The 19809-nt window shown below is 30.1% G+C and overlaps 1 protein-coding gene across 1 annotated transcript; it reads left to right on the plus strand.

Annotated features, from left to right (window-relative positions):
• Window positions 1-1056: 1056 nt before the first annotated feature.
• LOC111615630 (peripheral plasma membrane protein CASK-like) lies at window positions 1057-19552 on the plus strand (the record flags this gene model as incomplete). Its single annotated transcript, XM_023357048.1, has 6 exons — window positions 1057-1294; window positions 3619-3768; window positions 6161-6241; window positions 9647-9849; window positions 16155-16235; window positions 19005-19552. Coding segments are annotated over 6 exons (933 nt in total), but the record flags the coding sequence as incomplete, so codon positions are not given.
• Window positions 19553-19809: the final 257 nt, after the last annotated feature.

Genomic DNA, 19809 nt, shown 5'->3' on the forward strand with positions numbered 1-19809 from the left:
AATTGTCTTTCAAAATCTCTTCCACATTTAAATCAGAATCATTGCTTCCTTCAAACAATCATTTTTAGTACCATCAATAGGCATTACTAGTGACATGCTTCTTAAATAACAATCTCTGGTTTTATTGTATTTTGTGAGGTTTTAAACTAGTGGGCTGCTCCCTTACTGCTCTCTTGAGAGTGGTAGAAGATTCAAGAGGACACTAGAAGGCAAGAGGCAGTAAGGTGTTGGAAGGCAAGTGGACAAAAACTTTATTTTGAAACAAACAAACAAAAAAAACACACACACACATACATATACATAAATATATTTAAAATGCATACATTAAAAGGAGGTGGTAATCTGAAAAGTTTCAGAAGAACAGTTTTAAACTATTTGTACACTTCTGAATTTCAACCTTTAGTGTATAAGACACACACTGGTTTTGAGACAGGTTTATAGAGAAAAATTTTATGCTGTGTGTTTTAAGCCAGAATATACAATATGTAGTTTATCTAATGTTAAATCATTTTATTAATTTTTTTCTTAAAAGAGGCAAAATTAGAATAATAATAATAGCTTGCTATTTGGATGCATTAAAACTTAATAAGTATAAAGAAGCTGTTGTGTATCAGAATTAACTTTGTGATTAATTTTACAGTTAATGGAATTTATTTTATTTAATTAAGTAAATTTTATGAATATACAAAAAAATTAAATGAATTTAATGAATTATTTAGTAGATAATATAATACAACATAAAAGAAGTTTGCTTAAAGAATAGCTTTTTAACTAACAAATAGTAATTACAGCTATAAAATAATATCTACAAAGTAAAACTTTGATAAACAGAATAGTTAAATTAAGAAAGAAGTAAAAACAACAAGCCTAAGAACTTGCAAAAAATTAAAGAATTAGCTTGAATTGTGTAATTATCATTTATTTTACTTTATCAAATATTATCTTTACTCATTTTCTTTATACTAATTAGAGAGTAAGGTAATTAATGAATTAAAATAACTGATATAAATGTTAATTTTTTGAAATAATCTAATTTTTTTGTTTTTTAAATTAAAGATTTTCATGCGTGCCCAATTTGATTACAATCCATGCGAAGACGAACTCATACCCTGTGCTCAAGCCGGCATCATCTTCAAAACGGGTGACATTTTGCAAGTGGTCAGTAAAGACGATCATAATTGGTGGCAAGCAAGAAAAGAAGGAACTGATTCGATGGCCGGTCTCATTCCTTCTCCGGAATTACAAGAATGGAGAATAGCTTGTCTAGAAATGAAAAGATCTGGTAACAATCAAGGTAAAGAATCATTAATGACTTCAAATTATTTTATAGTAATTTATATTCTAATGCCTAATAATAAAAATTGTACTTAAGCCAAAAAGTTTGGCAAAATAATCTTAAATAAAAATCTTTGAGCTATAATTATAATTTATAATTATAGCTCTTTGAAAGGCCTTTGTCAGGAACATTATGTTTCTGATGAAGGCCTTTCAAAATGGCCAAGAATGTTAGAAAATTGAATTAAAAGGCTGCATTATAAAGGTTTTGGTGTTGATGCTTGAATAGGAATACAATTTCAATATTTAGAATATTTGCATTAGGGTGCTGGGGAGGAGAAAATAAAATTTCAAAAAAGCATATAACGATTATATGAGCTATATCAATTATAAAAATAAGGTACCAATGAGCCTGTTACCAGTGTGCGTCTCTTACTAAATCAACTGTTACAAACATTTACAAACTCACAAGTTGTTCTTTTGGTAACACACAACTTCTGAACGAATGCGATCCAAATTAAATTGAATTGGAACACCAGCTGGAACTCAATTGCATGGATGTCAATAACGACATTTCGACATGCACCATATTATCTGTAGTAGTTTAACATAAGCTCATGTCCAAGAGCGCCTGTCAGGCTATAGATAGAGTGATTTCATCTTTATGGTTAATGCAATATCCGTTTTTAAGTGTAGCCATGCAGCTTGTCCAAGAGCTTACATTAAACTACTACAGATAATACGGCACATGCCCAAGTGATGTTATTGACATCCACGTGAGTGAGTTCCAGCTGGTGTTCCGATTCAATTTAATTTTAATCGCATTTGTTCAGAAGTTGTACGTTACCTGAAGAAGAACTTGCGAGTTCGAAAACATTTGTAATGGTTGATTTAGTAAGAGACGCACATTGGTAACAGGCTCATTGGTATGTTATTTTGATTTAATTTAGTGTAGTATATTTTATTATATCAATTATTGTCTCTGGACTGCTGAGCTGTAACAGTCAACAACATATGGGAGTGCTTGAGTCAGAGATCGATGCCTCGTTTACAAACAATACAACCCATTTACAAAAAAATATATTTTTGAAAGTATATATACATGATGAATCATTGTCATTCAGTCCCTTCACACACTGTTGAGGTGGTAACAATTCATGGCGGAGTCGACCTTTTATTGTAGGCTACTCGTCCACCATCCAATGAAAAAAAGTTAAAATAATCCTCTAGTGGTGGCACAATTATAAAATAAATAAGTACATTTTAAAAAATTGCAGAGACAAATTCACTTTTACAAAAAAATATATTTTTTTTGTAAAAGTAAATTCGTCCTGGCAATTTTTTAAAATATACAACATAAACAATATAAATATAATATAACAAAATACAATAACAATATAATATAACAAAATAAATAATATAAATATATTGTTTATTAGACAATTAACTTACAATAAAAGTGCTGTTGTCACAAAGGGTTGAAGTCCTTGTATGTATCCTTGTATATGAAAGAAGAGGAAAGTCCAGTGACGAAAGTGGTTTCTTATCGCTGATCAGATGTTGCATTCTAAGACCAGTTCTTGAACAGAAAATAATGTCCAGTGAATGCAGATCAGAATTTTTAAAGTTTCTATCAACAAAGATATATAACTTTCGAAGGATACATTGGCAAAGGACGAAGATGGAACCTTGCGGAAAGCACTCCAGCGAGGGACATAGCCTTGTAGGACACCACAGCAAAGAACGAAGTTAAATGGACTTAAATATCTTGTGGTCTCGCAAATCATTACTTTATTGGTTATTAATCTCCTTTCTTGGTCCCCTATTGGCCTTTCTCTGTTACCAGGTGAAATTGGAAATTGGACCAGATTGGTTTTTGAGAAAGACGATTCTTTATTAATGCAATTCAACATTGTCTTTTGTTTCATGTTGAATGAACATTGCACTTAACTAACATTTTTTTTTGTTTGTCTTGTCGTATAAAGAACTTAATTTACTAATTTTTCTCCTTTTTTACTGCGTGGTTTTAAATTTAAAATAATTTTATTTTTCTCTTTTTCCTTTACAATTTAGTTCCCTTAATTTTAATTAATCATGAAGATCAAGATTTGTTTTTGTTTGGAAATATGGTTAAAAGGATGTTTTTCCTCCCAGCCCAGGGCCTCACATTTGTTTGAATTTGGATACATTCAAAGCAGACACTTTTATTTCTCCATATTTTGTCTTATAAAGATGTTTGTCAAAATAAACTTAATCTTCATTTAGTTTCCTTAATCCCAAAATCTTTCATTTATATGTAATTTAGAATTTCATTTTAATTAAAATTATTTTACTCTTTTGCAGTGAATTGCTCAATGTTTAGTCGAAAAAAGAAACACTTTCGAGATAAGTACTCAGTGAAACACAATGCCGTATTTGATCAGTTAAATTTAGTTACTTATGAAGAAGTGGTAAAATTACCATCTTTCAAAAGGAAATCTCTAGTTTTACTTGGTAAGAAAATGTTATATGCTATTTAATTAATACAAGTGATCTTTAAGAATTATATTAAGTAGATTTTTCTGTAATTTAAATAATTAAAAAGTAAACAAAATATACAGATTGTTTCATATATCTTGACTGGGTAATGTGCAGTACTGTATTACTGTATTGAGGCTCTGGAAGTTTTATGAAGTTTGAGAACTTCTTTTTGGCAATATGTAGTAACCCTGTCACAGATTTGTCAAACAATCTATTCTCTTTGCTAAGTAAATAGACTAGTGTCGGCTAATATGAGTTTATACAACCCAGTTGAATTTGTGAAACAAGCTGTACTTAGTTTAGTGCAACATAAATGCATTTACAAATCAAAGATCTTTGTCCTTTTAGATACAACTTCTAAAATGAAATGTTTCTTCCAAGTTGTTTTGGTTACTTTTTAAATATTATTGATGTAAAATATAAATCAAACTGTTGATACAGGTATGCACTGCTTAATAATGATTACATATGTGATGCAGGTCCCATAAGATTATAATGGAGCTGAAAAATTTGTAACCACCTGCACCTTTTCTGCATTTAGATACCTAAATATAATAGAACTCCAATTATCCAAACACTGATTAAGCAAATGTCCAATTATGCAAATCACCACTTGACCTCCTTTCCCTCTCCCACTGACGTCGCACTGCAATTATCTTATGTCATGCAACTGAATAATTAGTTACACTTATTTGCTGTTACAGATCTAAATGATCAGTAGGATGCTACTTGTACATTGACAAATAAATAAATACAGTACATATACAATATTCTGCCATTAACCTGTAATTTCATTCTTTACATGCTAATCCACTTCTCCAATTTTTCGATTATCCGATTTACCTGCAGAATTAATCAATTCAGATAATCGGAGTTTTGCTATACTTTTTATTGTGTTACACATATCCTACATGAGTAGTAAGTATACTATAGCATATAGGTTTGTCTAAGTACTGTACATTCTATGATTGCTTAATTCTATGATATATTTATCAAATGTTTTCCCATCATTAAGCAGTGCCTACTTATAGAGGATTGACATTGAAAAATTATTAAAAATGAGTATAAATTTTAATCTGCTCCAATTTTTAATCAAACACAATGTAAATTAGCATGCTTGTTTTAAAAAAATAAGGGAGGAGAATTAAAACATGATTGAAAAGTTTTACTTTAATATAAGGAAATAAATCCTAAGTTATTGAGAAAAAGTTTTAAAATAATTAAAATATTGACGTGAGCATTTTTGAATTGTATAATAATAGAAAAATGGATAATCCAAAGTATATAAAATAATACCTCATGATATAAACAGAAAATTAGGTAGGTAGGCAGGATTATCTTCTTTTTAAATATCTTTCTATATATATATATAATACAGGGTGGTCCACTTATCATTTATAATGTTCCCAAGTTTTTAATTTCCATCCATCCCTCGTTAATCTTCAGAATGAAGTTAGATAGATGAAAATTTAGATCAGATATATGGAAAGCTTGGGTAGAGGTCTGATTAACTAAATATGAACTTTGGTCTGGATTGGAAGTCATGATTTTACTTTCCTGGCTGTTATAACAGAAGGAAAGTAAGGCTATCTCGCAAAAATGACCCTCTCCAGATTTAAAAATTTTTGAACTTAAGAAACTTTGAAATATTGAGAAATGCAACAAAGTTTGGAGGCAATTTCTGTATGTATGGATGTTAGTGTGTGTGTGTGGGAAGCATAATTTTGTTCACTTATATGAAGTTTTTCTCCTGTTCTTTTTTTGTCAAAAATTTCTGAAATTTTGCAGGTAGGTTTGTTTATTAGGGGGATTGATGCTATTAAATTTTGATGATTAAAGGTCAAGGAATGGGGAGATAAAGGGGGTTGTGTGTATTTCCAATATGGTAAGGTATACTGAATGACAATTTTACTCGTTATTAGCATTTACAATTTTTTATAAAATTTATCTCTACTCTGAAAATTAAGCTCTTTGCTATTTTATAATAGTTAAAAATATAAAAAGTTTTTTAATAAAATTTGATAACAGATGGCACCACCACAAATTTTAAATGTTGCTGGGAAAGTCGAGCAACTTGTTGCTGGTTCATTTTAAATTAAAAGATGATTAAAAATTGCAGACCCGCATTGTGACAATGTCACAATACATAAATGTTCATTAATTATTGTTGAAATGCATGATTATAATCATCAGTTTCTAATAAATCAATTGTTTTTAATAATTATATTTTAATTATTAAATTATATTTGTTTTCAATTGAAATAAATAAATGTCTTTATGTTGTTATTAACAACAACAATATATTTTTACATGGTAATCATTTTAAAGTTTTAGTTAGATAAAAGCAATTTTCTTTTGTTTTCAGGTGCTCATGGAGTTGGGAGACGACATATAAAAAACATGCTTATTAATAATCATCCTGAGAAATATGCATATCCACTTCCATGTAAGTTAATTTTATTCAGTTAGATACAGTTGGACTTCCATATTGCAAAGTTCTATGTTAGAAATTTCAATTATCATCAAATTTTTAATGGAATCTGATATAGTATTTAAATTGGATTAATTTTTTTCCTTTTGGCATTACAACTATTTACTTTAACCTGAGAATATCATTTATTAAATATAATGTTCCATCTGTCAATAACTTTCTGTGTCCGGCCATTTTATAAACATAAAAATATTAAACAATGCATACCTCTTAGCAGTGGAAATGATAATTTTTTCATTAAAATATGTACTTCCACACGGTGGAGATGGAAGTGTGGAAGTCATTTTATGAAGTGCCATAATCGAGGTTTCTTCGTCTCCTTTGCAGCACCAACGATATTTGTTGATCTAATACACATACATCATCTGTTACACATGCTGTTGCAACCAATAATAACCAAAAACAGCACATATGTTTTTTTACTTAAAATCTGTTCTAATTACAATATACAATAAAAAACCTCCATTAATGGACATACCTGAATAGCAGATACTTTTATTTAATGGACATTTTTACAATCCCCAGTCCCTTCAAATAGGATATCTATTATATTTACCTCTAAATAGTGGACACCATCTTCCACAACCAATCTTACGAAAACACAATGTCCTGCCTTCAATATTTCGAAAGAATTAATTATGTATGAAATATTTCAAAACGAAAACAAAGAATCAGTTCAAATACTCTTTTAGATGATGAATTTTGACCATAGACATAAAACTGGTGAAAGGCTGGCTTAAGAGAAACTGGGGACACATTCCTCAGTTTCTCTTAAATCTGCCTCAAGCCGTATTTATATTCTTTAAATCCTAGATATGCCACTGCTGTAGTCTATAACCTAATTTAAACTAACTAAATAATGCTGGAAAGATGTAGCTCTTCTACACCTGTATAAATGTATAAGTGCACAATCTATATATACAACTGATACAGAATAATTGACTGATTCTGGAATGAAAGACAATTGCCAACCTAAGCAAAATTTAGATATTTGTATGCCTAGAGTCATTAAAGCGCTGATTAATATCATGTGATAATGCACTAGATGTCAAACTACAAAATAAAAGTTTTGGATAATGATTCATACAGTCCAGAATTGTTTTTGAAATACAGAATTAATTGAAGTATTTAAGAAAGAATACAATTTCGTATCAAAAGCAAAGACAAGGGATTGATTTGGCGATTGGTTTCTGAAAATGATATGTATTGATTGTGATTCTTGAAAATCTTCAGAAAATAAATCTATAAAGCAATGCTTTTGGAAGGGTCTTTATAATAAATATCTTGCTTATTTATTAAGCACTACAAAAAGCCCAAAAATTTGCCTCAAAGACCATTGAATTTCCATCATTAAAGTGCTTGCCACCACAATGTTAGCATTCTATGCCAGTTATCCTGACTGTAGTGATATCGACCTACTCTTTCCCCCCAACTGCGGTCTTGTTGGCCCATATCCAATCTCTTTACGAGCAGTTGTGAAAGTAATAAACAAGGGGGAAAGGGAAAGGGTTGTAGAAAGGGAGAAAGTATAACTAAACAAGGGTAGACAAATAGTCATAGAAGAAAGGGGAGAAAAAAGTGGGAAAAACTGCAAGAGAGGAATGAGAGTGGAAGGAGGAGAGTCAGAGTAGAGGTGGGAGGATGGTAGAGTTAGTGAAGAGATGAGAAGTGGTGGAATTTGAAAGTGGGCAAGGAGAATAAGAAGAATCTCTTTAACTGCATAGGATTGAGTTTCTACTGTACATGATCAAGTGTGATTAAAGTTGGTTTTTGCTAAGATATTTGATTGTTTCAATTCAGTATGACAAACTGACAGGAGGAAATCCATGAATGCAGGCTGAATTCTCTACACTGGCATTGATGTGTATTTTGACCAAGCCGCTTATTATATCACACCTCCCACAAAGAACGGCTTAAATATTTGGAAATTTACAAATCAGCTAAAAAAATGCAATTATCGACTTCAAAGAGGTAGACTCCTTTCCTTTTGCACAGAAGATGTTCTATGATGCTTAGTTTTACAACTCTCTTTTCCCCCCTCTCCTACATCATCCACTTTAGCCTGTGGATGGTAATCATCAATACTAAGAAATTCTTAACAGCTGTGTTTGAACTTTGAAGGTCCTTTAGCCTGATGATGATCATTTAAAATGGGGGAAACATTTACTTTAGTAGATATTTACATTTTCTTGCTGGAGTTTTTACCTTAATGTAAAAATAATTTTTGGTGACTCTCTATTACTGTTTATTGTTATTGAGTTGGAATCCTTAAGAACCTGTATCTGTTCCACGAAAATAAATACTTTGTTCAACCATATACAGTGCATCAGTGGCGTACCGTAGTGGGGGCGGCAAGGGTGGCCCGCCCCAGGCGGCACTTTTTAGGGGGTGGCAAAATTTCACAATAAATAATAATAATATCTTGTAAAAATTTGAAACATCCTAATCTATACTTGCATTGCGCCTACGATAGTGCTATCGTCCGGACAGTCTGGGAATCGGCTCGCCGTCTGGGTGAACTAGTAATTTTTTCATACGAGAAAATCCTGCGAAACCTGTTGACCTTTTATTTTATTTTATTATATATTTTTTTTTTGCTTGTACGATTCATTTGCGTTCATATACACCACTAATATCCAATAGAACTATTTTAAACAGGTCGCTTCACTACCATCGAATTTTTCATTGCTTGTTCTGTGACAAAACTGAATTTTGGTCTTTTAAATTGAAATACCTAAATATTCCTCCGCACCGGGCGGCTGACACCCAGGGTACGCCACTGCAGTGCATGGTTCTTTACTCGGTATATTCACCTTCATTGGCTAACAATTATCTATGTACATTACATTATACTTTTTTATGCAGTTTTTAGGTTAAGTTTCCAAACTGATATCTAGCTTTTGTAATGTCACAACTAATCTACCTTTTGGATTGATTGATACTTTTCTATTGCCAAGAGTGAGCAGTTGTTGAGCAAAATGGCCGCAGATAAATCACTTTGTAAATGAACTTGTATGCTGGTTTTCAGTTCCAGCTTGCATGTGTCTTTAGAGAGACATGTGCAAGAGAAGTTTCCAAGTAAGCTTTAAATTTGTTGATCATTGTTCTTTTTGGATGGACAGTGTTTGATAAAATTGTATCACCTTACCCAAAAACTAAAAGCACCATACATACATCAGTCTGCTTTATACTAAGTATTTCTGTATGCAGAAAAAATTTAAAAAGAGGCACTTTGCAATGTCTAGGGTGAAATATAAAATTTACCTGAACAATGCTGGCTATCACCATTAATTTATTAAAGGAGTTAACATTTATTTTTTTTTAAGTATTATTACTAAATTAAAATTTTATATTTTAAAGATACTACAAGATATCCAAGAAAAGGAGAAGAAAATGGAAAGAACTATTGTTTTGTTACTCACGAAAAAATGATGGCAGATATATCTGCTAATGAATATCTGGAATATGGAACACACGAAGATGCAATGTACGGAACAAAGTTAGAATCCATTAAACAGATTCATGCAAATGGACAAATGGCTGTCCTCGACGTGGAACCTCGGGTAAGATTTTACTAAGTGTATATTTAAGTAATATATATACTGAGCATGTTTCCCAAAATCAATCATTAGGATATAATACTTATTATTGTTTGGTAGGTTTATTTATAAAAACTTTAGAAATATTAAAATTATTATCTAGAGGAAAACTTTCAATTACTTCATCTGATAAAATGCTCACTTTGGATACATTTCAATGTGCATCAAACAGCATATTGGTGAATTGAGATGCACTAAAATGTGTTCAGATATTTATTGATCAGTGAGCGATCACTGCACCAATCATTGATGCATTGAGGCACATTGCACTTGTCCGGCCACAGATATGGCAGGTTCCAACAAAGCAATATAACATGATCATATCATTAACATCATTTTTACTACTCATTCGTATTAACCCAAAGTTATTTTGACGAAATAAGTCTGCAAATGCCAACGTTGCACTGTTTGTTTCCGCTATCTAATCAGGTTGCCATACTGTTAAAGATTATTAAACCGTTCACCAGTGCATCAATTGTGACCGAGACTGATGCACACAGGAATGTACCTTTTACCTCAGAGTGATATTATTTTACACTTTTAAAAATTTATTGTTTACTAAAATTAAAGGATATAATCACATACAGGATGGAAGATAAAATGTTATTCTTATACATAATTATAAAATTAAGCAGGACAATATCTATAAAAGGAGATTAAAAAATATATGTATCAATAGTTTATTCTCCTTAATGAGAAGTATATTTTAATAAATGCAGCTTTTATTAATTATGTTAGTTCTAAGTACATCAATATTCAAACACAAAAATAATAGTCAACAATAAAAACAGAAATGTATGTTTTAGATTTAGGCAAAGAGGATATTCAGTCATACAAAATAATTATGGTATGGTAATAACATATATAATAACTTGACACATTTGTACTATCAAACAATCCGCTGGATTTTGTATTGGGCTTTATTAAGGCTAATTAATAATCGGATAAGAAGTGATTTGGCTAGAGGTAGATTGTTCAGTACAACTGTTAATAAATGTAAGAAAGTTCACCTAAGTAATTATTAAAAACACATGAATTTAAATGCAGACTCTATCATAATTATAAGTGGATAGGAAGTATGAATAAATGCTGGCATAAGAGAGAGATTATAGTATTTTGTGAATATTTTATTCCTAACTACTTGTATGAACCAGTTAATGTGAGAATTAGTCAATAAGAAAAAGACAATTATAATAACATGACATGATTATTTTTGTTTTATTATCATTTTTACACATTTGAGTAACTGAACATATTTATAAACTATTTAAATGTCATTTGATTGAAAGTATATAATTTGATTGTATGCATCAAAACTAAACTGAGAGTTTGCATTCTGACAGTTGCATTTCACATTCTTTCTGACGAACAACCCTTCANTATTATCATTTTTACACATTTGAGTAACTGAACATATTTATAAACTATTTAAATGTCATTTGATTGAAAGTATATAATTTGATTGTATGCATCAAAACTAAACTGAGAGTTTGCATTCTGACAGTTGCATTTCACATTCTTTCTGACGAACAACCCTTCATATTTATATTCCTCGTAGCAGCTCTTATTCTGAATTTGTATTGTGGTCTGATTTACAGTTACTTCTTTACAGTAGTAAATAAAATACTTAACTGCAGTCTGCTAACTAAATGTTTGTCCAAATGTTTGATTTATGAACAGAATTAAACAAAACATAAAAAATGTATAATTTTCTCTGTAGTGCATTGTATGTTTCTGTTTTACACATTATTATAAACTTTCACTTGAATGTTTAGTTTCATAAGCATAGTAAGAAATATTTAATATGTTTTAAAAAAATGTATATGGTGTATTTAATACCAAGTTGTTAATGTAAATATTAAATATTTCAACTGATAATACTAGTTTTTTATGATATAATAAAATAATGTTTACTCATAGTTATGACTTAAAACAAGTATCAAATTAAATACATATTTTTTTTTATATTTCCCAATTGGAAATATGTATTAATATAATTCATCATTTTTCAAGTTTTTTCTTTAACATTCTTAGAGTGGTGTTATTTAAACAGTGGTCTGCAGACAGTTTATTATCAAACTACAATGAGATTTCACTTAAAATTTCATAACGTTATACATTAAAGAACAGTTTAAAAGTAATTTTGTTAATGCAAAGTTCTTTAAAAACGTATCATTTTATTACTTTCATTTTTATTTATTATTTAAACACTTAGTGTCAAGGGAAATAAACTTGAAAATGACCCACAAACCCATTTTTTCAAGATGATTAAAACCAAATTTTGTTTCTTACTATAGTCTGTCNAAACAGTGGTCTGCAGACACGTTTATTACCAAACTACAATGAGATTTCACTTAAAATTTCATAACATTATACATTAAAGTACAGTTTAAAAGTAATTTTGTTAATGCAAAGTTCTTTAAAAACGTATCATTTTATTACTTTCATTTTTATTTATTATTTAAACACTTAGTGTCAAGGGAAATAAACTTGAAAATGACCCACAAACCCATTTTTTCAAGATGATTAAAACCAAATTTTGTTTCTTACTATAGTCTGTCTATGGAAATAATTGACTTCAGAGCAACATCACGCATGATGTCACTTCAGTTAAACAAATCGGCACATTCTTTAATGATGTTGGCACTTTTTGCTTAATGTGAATTTTATTTTATTTTTTCTCACTAGATGGCAGAATTTCCATTAATTGTTTTCATTTTTTTTATGGCATGTATTAACAGCTACTATAGCAAACTTCCTTGTATTTCAATACTGGAATGTGAAGCTCGTTTATAATTGACGTCGTTTATAATGACGGTGACGTGTTTAACAAATGATGAAGAAACTGGAAGTAACTTGTCACAACTAAGTGATAGATTATTTCATGTATTCCTTGAAATCTTAACGGTTGAAATCCATAAAGAAGATGCATAACTACAAACATGCATACAAAGATTTAGTGTAGTCAATGTAGTGTTTTTCTATAGACCTGGCTAAAGAAAAGTACTTTGTCATGAAAAAACATATGATGTACTGTATGTATTTTATATAATTTCCTATTTTAATCTTTCACTAAATTACAGTTAGCTCTCTGTAAGTGAAAATATTCATTCTTGCTCCCAGATTCTTTGTTTTAACAGTGATTTGTTCTGTATTTATTTTTTTGACAAGGTTTACATGTACCTGGTACTTGTTAGCTTAAGACTATTATAAATAATAGTTTTACCGTTTTTTTTTTTCTTTTTTCTAACCTGCAGTGCTAAAGAGGGCCTTTTTTTAAGTCATTCCCATCTTGGGTATGGCCAGGCCCACAGTGGGGTGGCCAGGTAGTGAGGGATGGGGCTTGATGCATCCGAGATGGATAGTTCAAACAAAAAAAATTCTGGGCATTTTGACCATCAGGATCTGATCACGGGTCCCTGAAAGATAGACCAATGCCTTACTGTGGCCATTGGTTATACTTATTGGATTGCATAGCACACTCACTTGTTTCCTACACAATTCAAATTCCTTTTATTATAAAATATTTCTAATAATATTTTGTTTAGAAATTTCTTTATTGTTTCGATCATTTGTAAATATTAATTTATACCATTCTTAGTGCCTTCGCAGTATTAGTGATAAAAATTACATTTTGAAAAGTATTTGTAATATCCCATCTAACATCTATAACTTTGTTATCTCGTACATATATAACTTACTTCTAGCTTACTGCTTAAAGAAATTGTTAAATTACTTTAAAAATTCTGTTATTGCTTTTATAAAACATAAAATTGATCATTTTAATATTTGATTTTTATTTGGTATGGACTGCTACTGAAATATTTAGTTATTCAGTAGCAGTCCAGAAACAAAACCATTTGAAATTGGAATTTAAAAAAAAAAATTAAAAGTTATGAGAAGGATTAAATATTTGAAAGTATTCACAAGTATCTTTTCATTAAGATTGGGCTATCAGAAAACATATTGAAAAGCCTGTCAGTCCATACTTAAATTTTGATCTATTTATTAATTTAAAATGATCCAAAACATTTATTTTTCAATAATGTTTGACATCTATAAATCAATTTTATAAAATATGTTTAATCTCATCTTTATTTTAATACATTCATTTGTTGCAAATTTATGTAGTAATAATTTGCTATCACTTAAAAATTACAATTCATTTTGAGAAAATGTTGAACATCACTATCTCTCTAATCATATATAATATAGGGTCTTACAAAAAGAATGTTACCATTTTAAATTATTGTAATTATATTAATTGTTATCTAAGAATGTCGTAACGTACATTAAATAAATATTGGAAAACAAGTTTTACATTTGCCAATTACAATTTCTCGATACATGCACCTTGTCACACGACACACATCCAATTGATACTCATTCTTTTTACATTTATTAAGGTGTATTTATTGTCACTCGTTCTGTAACTCCTGCAGTTTGCTCAATGACAAGTGATTCTAATGTTGCAAGCTATAGAACAGGGAATGCTTTTCCTGTTGAAATTGCCAGTTTTGTTTACAATGCATTCTAGAGGTAGTAGATGACAAGACATTTGAATGGAGATGAAACTCTGACAGATACTCTATCAATTGATGTACATCACATACTTCGTAGATAATAATTAACATAATTACAGTAATTTAAAATGGTAGCATTCATTTCAGAAGATCCTTTATATGAATGAGCAATTTCTTTTGTTATCGTTTCTTATACTTGTAGTAAATTTCAATTTTGGAGGTTCCTTTGCTAATCTTATTAAATCTTGTAATGCATTAAATATATAAGATAACGCTGAGAATTAACATTCTAAGAAATGCTACTTAAAAGCCCATTTCTTATATTTTTCTGGATTTCTGTAAAATTGGCCACTGTACAGATCAGTTTTGATGTGCCAGATGTAGACATGTGCTTAGAGAAAAATGATGAAATTTATGAAGATTGCCAAAGTATGTAAGAAAGTAGCAGTGAAACTTAGCTAATGGAGTAAAATATGTTTACATAATATATTTTACAATTGTAATGCAGTAGAAAAAAATAGAATAGATCTAAGATTAAGGTTGAATAATTTTAATTGAAATATTGATTATTCACGTATGAATTATCAATATTTGAATTACAAATCTACATACATAACAACAAATCTGATTAATAATTAGATATAAAAGTAATTTGACCAGAGGTAGGCAGTTAGGCTGGCCATCTTGTGGTAAATTTAACAATTAGAAATAAATTTACCATAAGATGGCAGCCTAACTCCTTACTTCTAGTCAAATTACTTTGTTCTAATCATTAAACTAGCCTTAATATAGCCCAACAAATCCAGCAGATTGTTTTGCATTTGACAGAATTATCTACAAAATATAATGATATTCTCCAACCTATAATAAAGTGCTCTATTATTATTAAATAAAATAATATAAATGATTCATTTGAAGTAATAATGAAATACACTACTTTCATTATAGTTTCAAAAATTAATTTAAAAACTTTTATTTAAATTAAATAAAATCTGATAGTGATGTAACAATAAACAAGCAAGGATGACACTAAATATACAAATTTTGAACATTTTAAATTTCAAGTTTTTCATAAACTATTGAATAATAAGTAAAATTTTGCTTCCCTCTTAGCCAAGTCTAACAAAGAAAAACTGTTAAACTGAATATTCTTTTGAGAGTCTCCACTATTAAGACCCTTGAAAAAATATTAATCCTTGTTGTCATCAAAGAAAATAATGATCGAAAACAACAATCAGTTTTTTAATATTCTTTATAAAAACTTGTTTTCATTCACCAAAAGCTGACATTTAACTTTATGATCGAGCAGAACATCAGAATTAAAAATTTTCGCAGAATTTAGCAGTCTTTAAATCAGTGGCCTGGTGTAAATCATATCCAGAAATTTTCAAATATTCCGTCAGAAATTATATATGGCTTCTTACCGATTATATGAAATTCTTTATTTTCATAATTTTTCTTCTGTTTCATTCAAATTTTCGTCTTATATCTTCACACGTTACAGTAGATTTAATGATGATGGTCCGGCATCAATTTGTATCATCCACAGATTTTCAAAAAATAATCATTATCTTGACAAAAAAATAATTCGACAACTCAAGTTTAGTTAGGTTATATTAATATTCAATGGAGCAATAGAACTTATTTATAGATTTGAAAATCCATTATAATCATAATAATTTTTAAAATTAAATTATTATTCTCTATGATTTTTAATAACAAAGCTATTATTCTTTTTATGTTTAGGCATTAAAGATACTCCGTACGGCGGAATACGCCCCTTATGTGGTGTTTATAGATGCTCCTTCTTTAACCAATGTTGAAGATGTAAGTTGCAAAATTTTGTTATAGCAATTCTAATAACTGTTCCACATGCAAATGCAATTTAAAAAAAACAGTAACAGAGTTATTACAGATTAATCATCAGGTTTTAAAACCCCATTACTTTCAAAGTATTGAGGTGGGTTGTCTGTAACAGATACAAAACAAAAAAGAAATGCTCCAAATTTGAAACATGTGCATAAAGACATTTTTATGGCAGCACAAAGGTGATTATGGATCAAAAGGTATTTTGTGTTTTGGAATATGGGAAGTACTCATTCCTAGGCACCATACAGCATGCATTCCAACAATATCTGAATACAGAACTTTGATATTACTGGATTTGGCATTGTAATAACAGTGACAGCACTGTACAGTTAGCTTCTTAATCTCCAGACCATGATTTTTTTCTATGAGAGTATGTAAAGGACACAGTTTACATGCCTTCATCACCCACGTCTTTGGCAGAGCTCCAGGATGCATTACTGCTGCAATGATGATCATCCAGGGAATTGCTGCAACGTATAGGGCAAACTGGACTACTGCTTGGACACACATTGTGTTATTAAAGGAACACACAGAACATCTGTAGTTCTACGACACAAGCCTAGACAGTTTCTAGTTTTTTTGATATATCGCCTATTGTTAAATCTGAATTATACTGAATTACTGTCAAATTACAGTTGCTTGAAAACCTATGATTCATTTGTAATAACTCTGTATATAAACATATTTATAAAATAACTTTGAATTGACCAAATAATGTAGATGATTAAAAAGCATCTTAGGTGATTTAAATTTTAATATGATAATCCCTTTCAATTTTACAATTAAATAATATGAGAAAGGAAAGTGAAACATGCAGTCTTTACACTAATGTGCATTTATAAAACATTACTTGTAGCAAGTAAACCTCCAATGTGATGCTTAATTGTATATGTTTTAGTAAAGTTGAAGTTCATAATATATTACTTTGGGATCTTCAATAGAATATTCAAATGTTGTCTGCTATCATCCAAAGTTATTTAAAGGACATGGCAACATGGTAGATAAAACAGGCATGCAGATTCCCTTTTTATTATTATTTTTAGTAACACAAAGGGAATCTACACATCTATAAAACAACATTTTGGATGCAATTAACCCACTGACTTCTGAAATGAACATTTGCTCTCAGAAAATACATATTCTCGAGTGGAATCTTTTGAGAAGGAAAGATCACATTTTTCAAAGACTGCATGCCACTGCCAATTGATTGATGTATTCTTTATTAGGGATAAGGTGACAAGGCCACTTTCTGAAGTAAAAGGTAAAGTGAAAGGGATAGCAAAATAAATGATTAAAATTTTTATTTTTATAATGTCTGCTTGGACCTTATTACACTGGTGTAGTTTTTGATTAACAAAGAGAGGAAGTCTTTAGTCAAAAGGTAAAACAGAGTATCTTTATTTTCACCTGTACATTCTTTTTATCCTGTAGGCTCCTCTTCAGTAAGTTTAAACATTCTATAACAATTGTATAAAAACTTTTAAACAATGATATTATACCCAACAATATCTGATATAAGTTAACAATTACATTTCTTTTACTGTCCAATATTAATACAACACCAATACCAACATAAAGCATCTAAAAACAGAGCATAACATCATTGTCATAATGTTTTCTATTTTACTCCTGTATAAAATAATAAAACTATTAAAAAATTAAGGGTAATGTTGTAGTTTACATTTGTAAAATAAAAATGTTTTTCATAATATTTGAATGGTATGTCAATTATTGGGTCCTTTTAAAATCATCATTATTTTTGGTAAAATTTTTAAAAAATTATTAAAGTATTATGAACATAGTTTTAGTAAAAAGAGCTATAAATAATAACGAATTATTGTATAATTATAATGTACTGTATTGTAATTCTGTATAATAATTTAATGTACAGGGCCATTCATAAATGATGTCCACACTGGGAGGGAGATTAAGCCAAGTCATACAAAAGTACAGTTGCACAGTACTTATACAATTATTATAGAATGTTATAAACCTCGAAGAGGGTCCTACAGAGTTTTGTTAAGTTATGGCAATGCAACACCTGGGTGATCTGCCTAGGGAGATACCTTCCGGGAGGTCGTTTTAAGGATAATGGACCCCTATTCAGGTGTTACAGATGTGGAGAAAACTCCATGTGGCCTGCCCATCCTGACAAGGAGCAAACCCATAACCAAACTCCCAATGCTCAGGGAATGAAACTACTTGGCTCCTGGTGGGCTAAGAGGACTACAGGGTAAAAGCAGTGTACAGGTGAAAATAAAGATACTTTGTTTTACCTTTCCACTAAGGCTTCCTCTCTTTGCTAATCAGAAACTACACCAGTTTAATAAGTCCTGTTTATAAATAAGGTGCAAGTGGACAATATAAAAACAAAAAAGTAAAACTTAATGTTTTACTTTTTTGTTTTTATATTGTTATATTAAGGACATAGAGGTAAAAAAATTAATGAGTGATTAAAATATTCAGAAAAGAGAAAAGGAAGAGGAAAAATAATAAACCAAATACAGTACAGTTGTTTATAAATAGATCATACAAGAATGCAGCACTAGAGAGGCAAATGAAAGTAGAAGTGGCAAGAGTTTTGCCTCAGGCAGAAACACCATTCTCGACAGAAATTACAATCATTCCAAACACTTTATATTTTAACCTTATAATTCGTTTGAAATTCATACTTTTTGAACTATTCGTATTTGGGTGTATCACGATACAGAATTAATTTATTTGCAGACGGACGGAAGTCTTCAGCGGTTGGCAATAGAGAGCGATATTCTAAAACAGGCGTACCGACATTTCTTCGACCTGATCATCGTCAATAACGATATCGAAGAAACGATACTGACGCTGGAAAAGGCGTTAGACAACACCAACAACACACAGCAGTGGGTACCCGTCAATTGGGTGTATTGATCTCTCCTCCAAACGTTTTCTTACCGGCACCTTTAATGCGGATATACCAGTATACCCCCCCTATAACACTGTAGATAAGTCCGTGTTATATGAATTCCATGTTGTACGAGTCACTTAGATTTTACAAATACGTGAGCCGTTCACAGCCCAGCACACGTATTTGTAAAATCTAAGTGACTCGTACAAGATGGAATTCATATAACACGGAATTATCTAGTGTTATAGGGGGGTCTACTGGTACTGTATCTAACGTTGATCGATTCGTATATATTTCGATTGCAGTGTTTTATCTTTATAAAAGAAAAGAAGCAAAAATGTTATTCATATTTGTGTAATAAAAATTGTTAAATTTTGAAAGAAATATCATGGATTTTGTTATTATAAACATTACACTTTTCTGTTTATTCTATACCGAAGCAGCACACGTTTAATGGGTTCGAGTGCAATATTTTGTTTACNAAGAAAAGAAGCAAAAATGTTATTCATATTTGTGTAATAAAAATTGTTAAATTTTGAAAGAAATATCATGGATTTTGTTATTATAAACATTACACTTTTCTGTTTATTCTATACCGAAGCAGCACACGTTTAATGGGTTCGAGTGCAATATTTTGTTTACCCATTC

The sequence above is a fragment of the Centruroides sculpturatus genome, unplaced genomic scaffold (genome assembly GCF_000671375.1).
Source record: "Centruroides sculpturatus isolate CEXI.00-Female unplaced genomic scaffold, Cexi_2.0 scaffold2599, whole genome shotgun sequence".
NCBI classification, from domain to species: Eukaryota; Metazoa; Arthropoda; class Arachnida; order Scorpiones; family Buthidae; genus Centruroides; species Centruroides sculpturatus.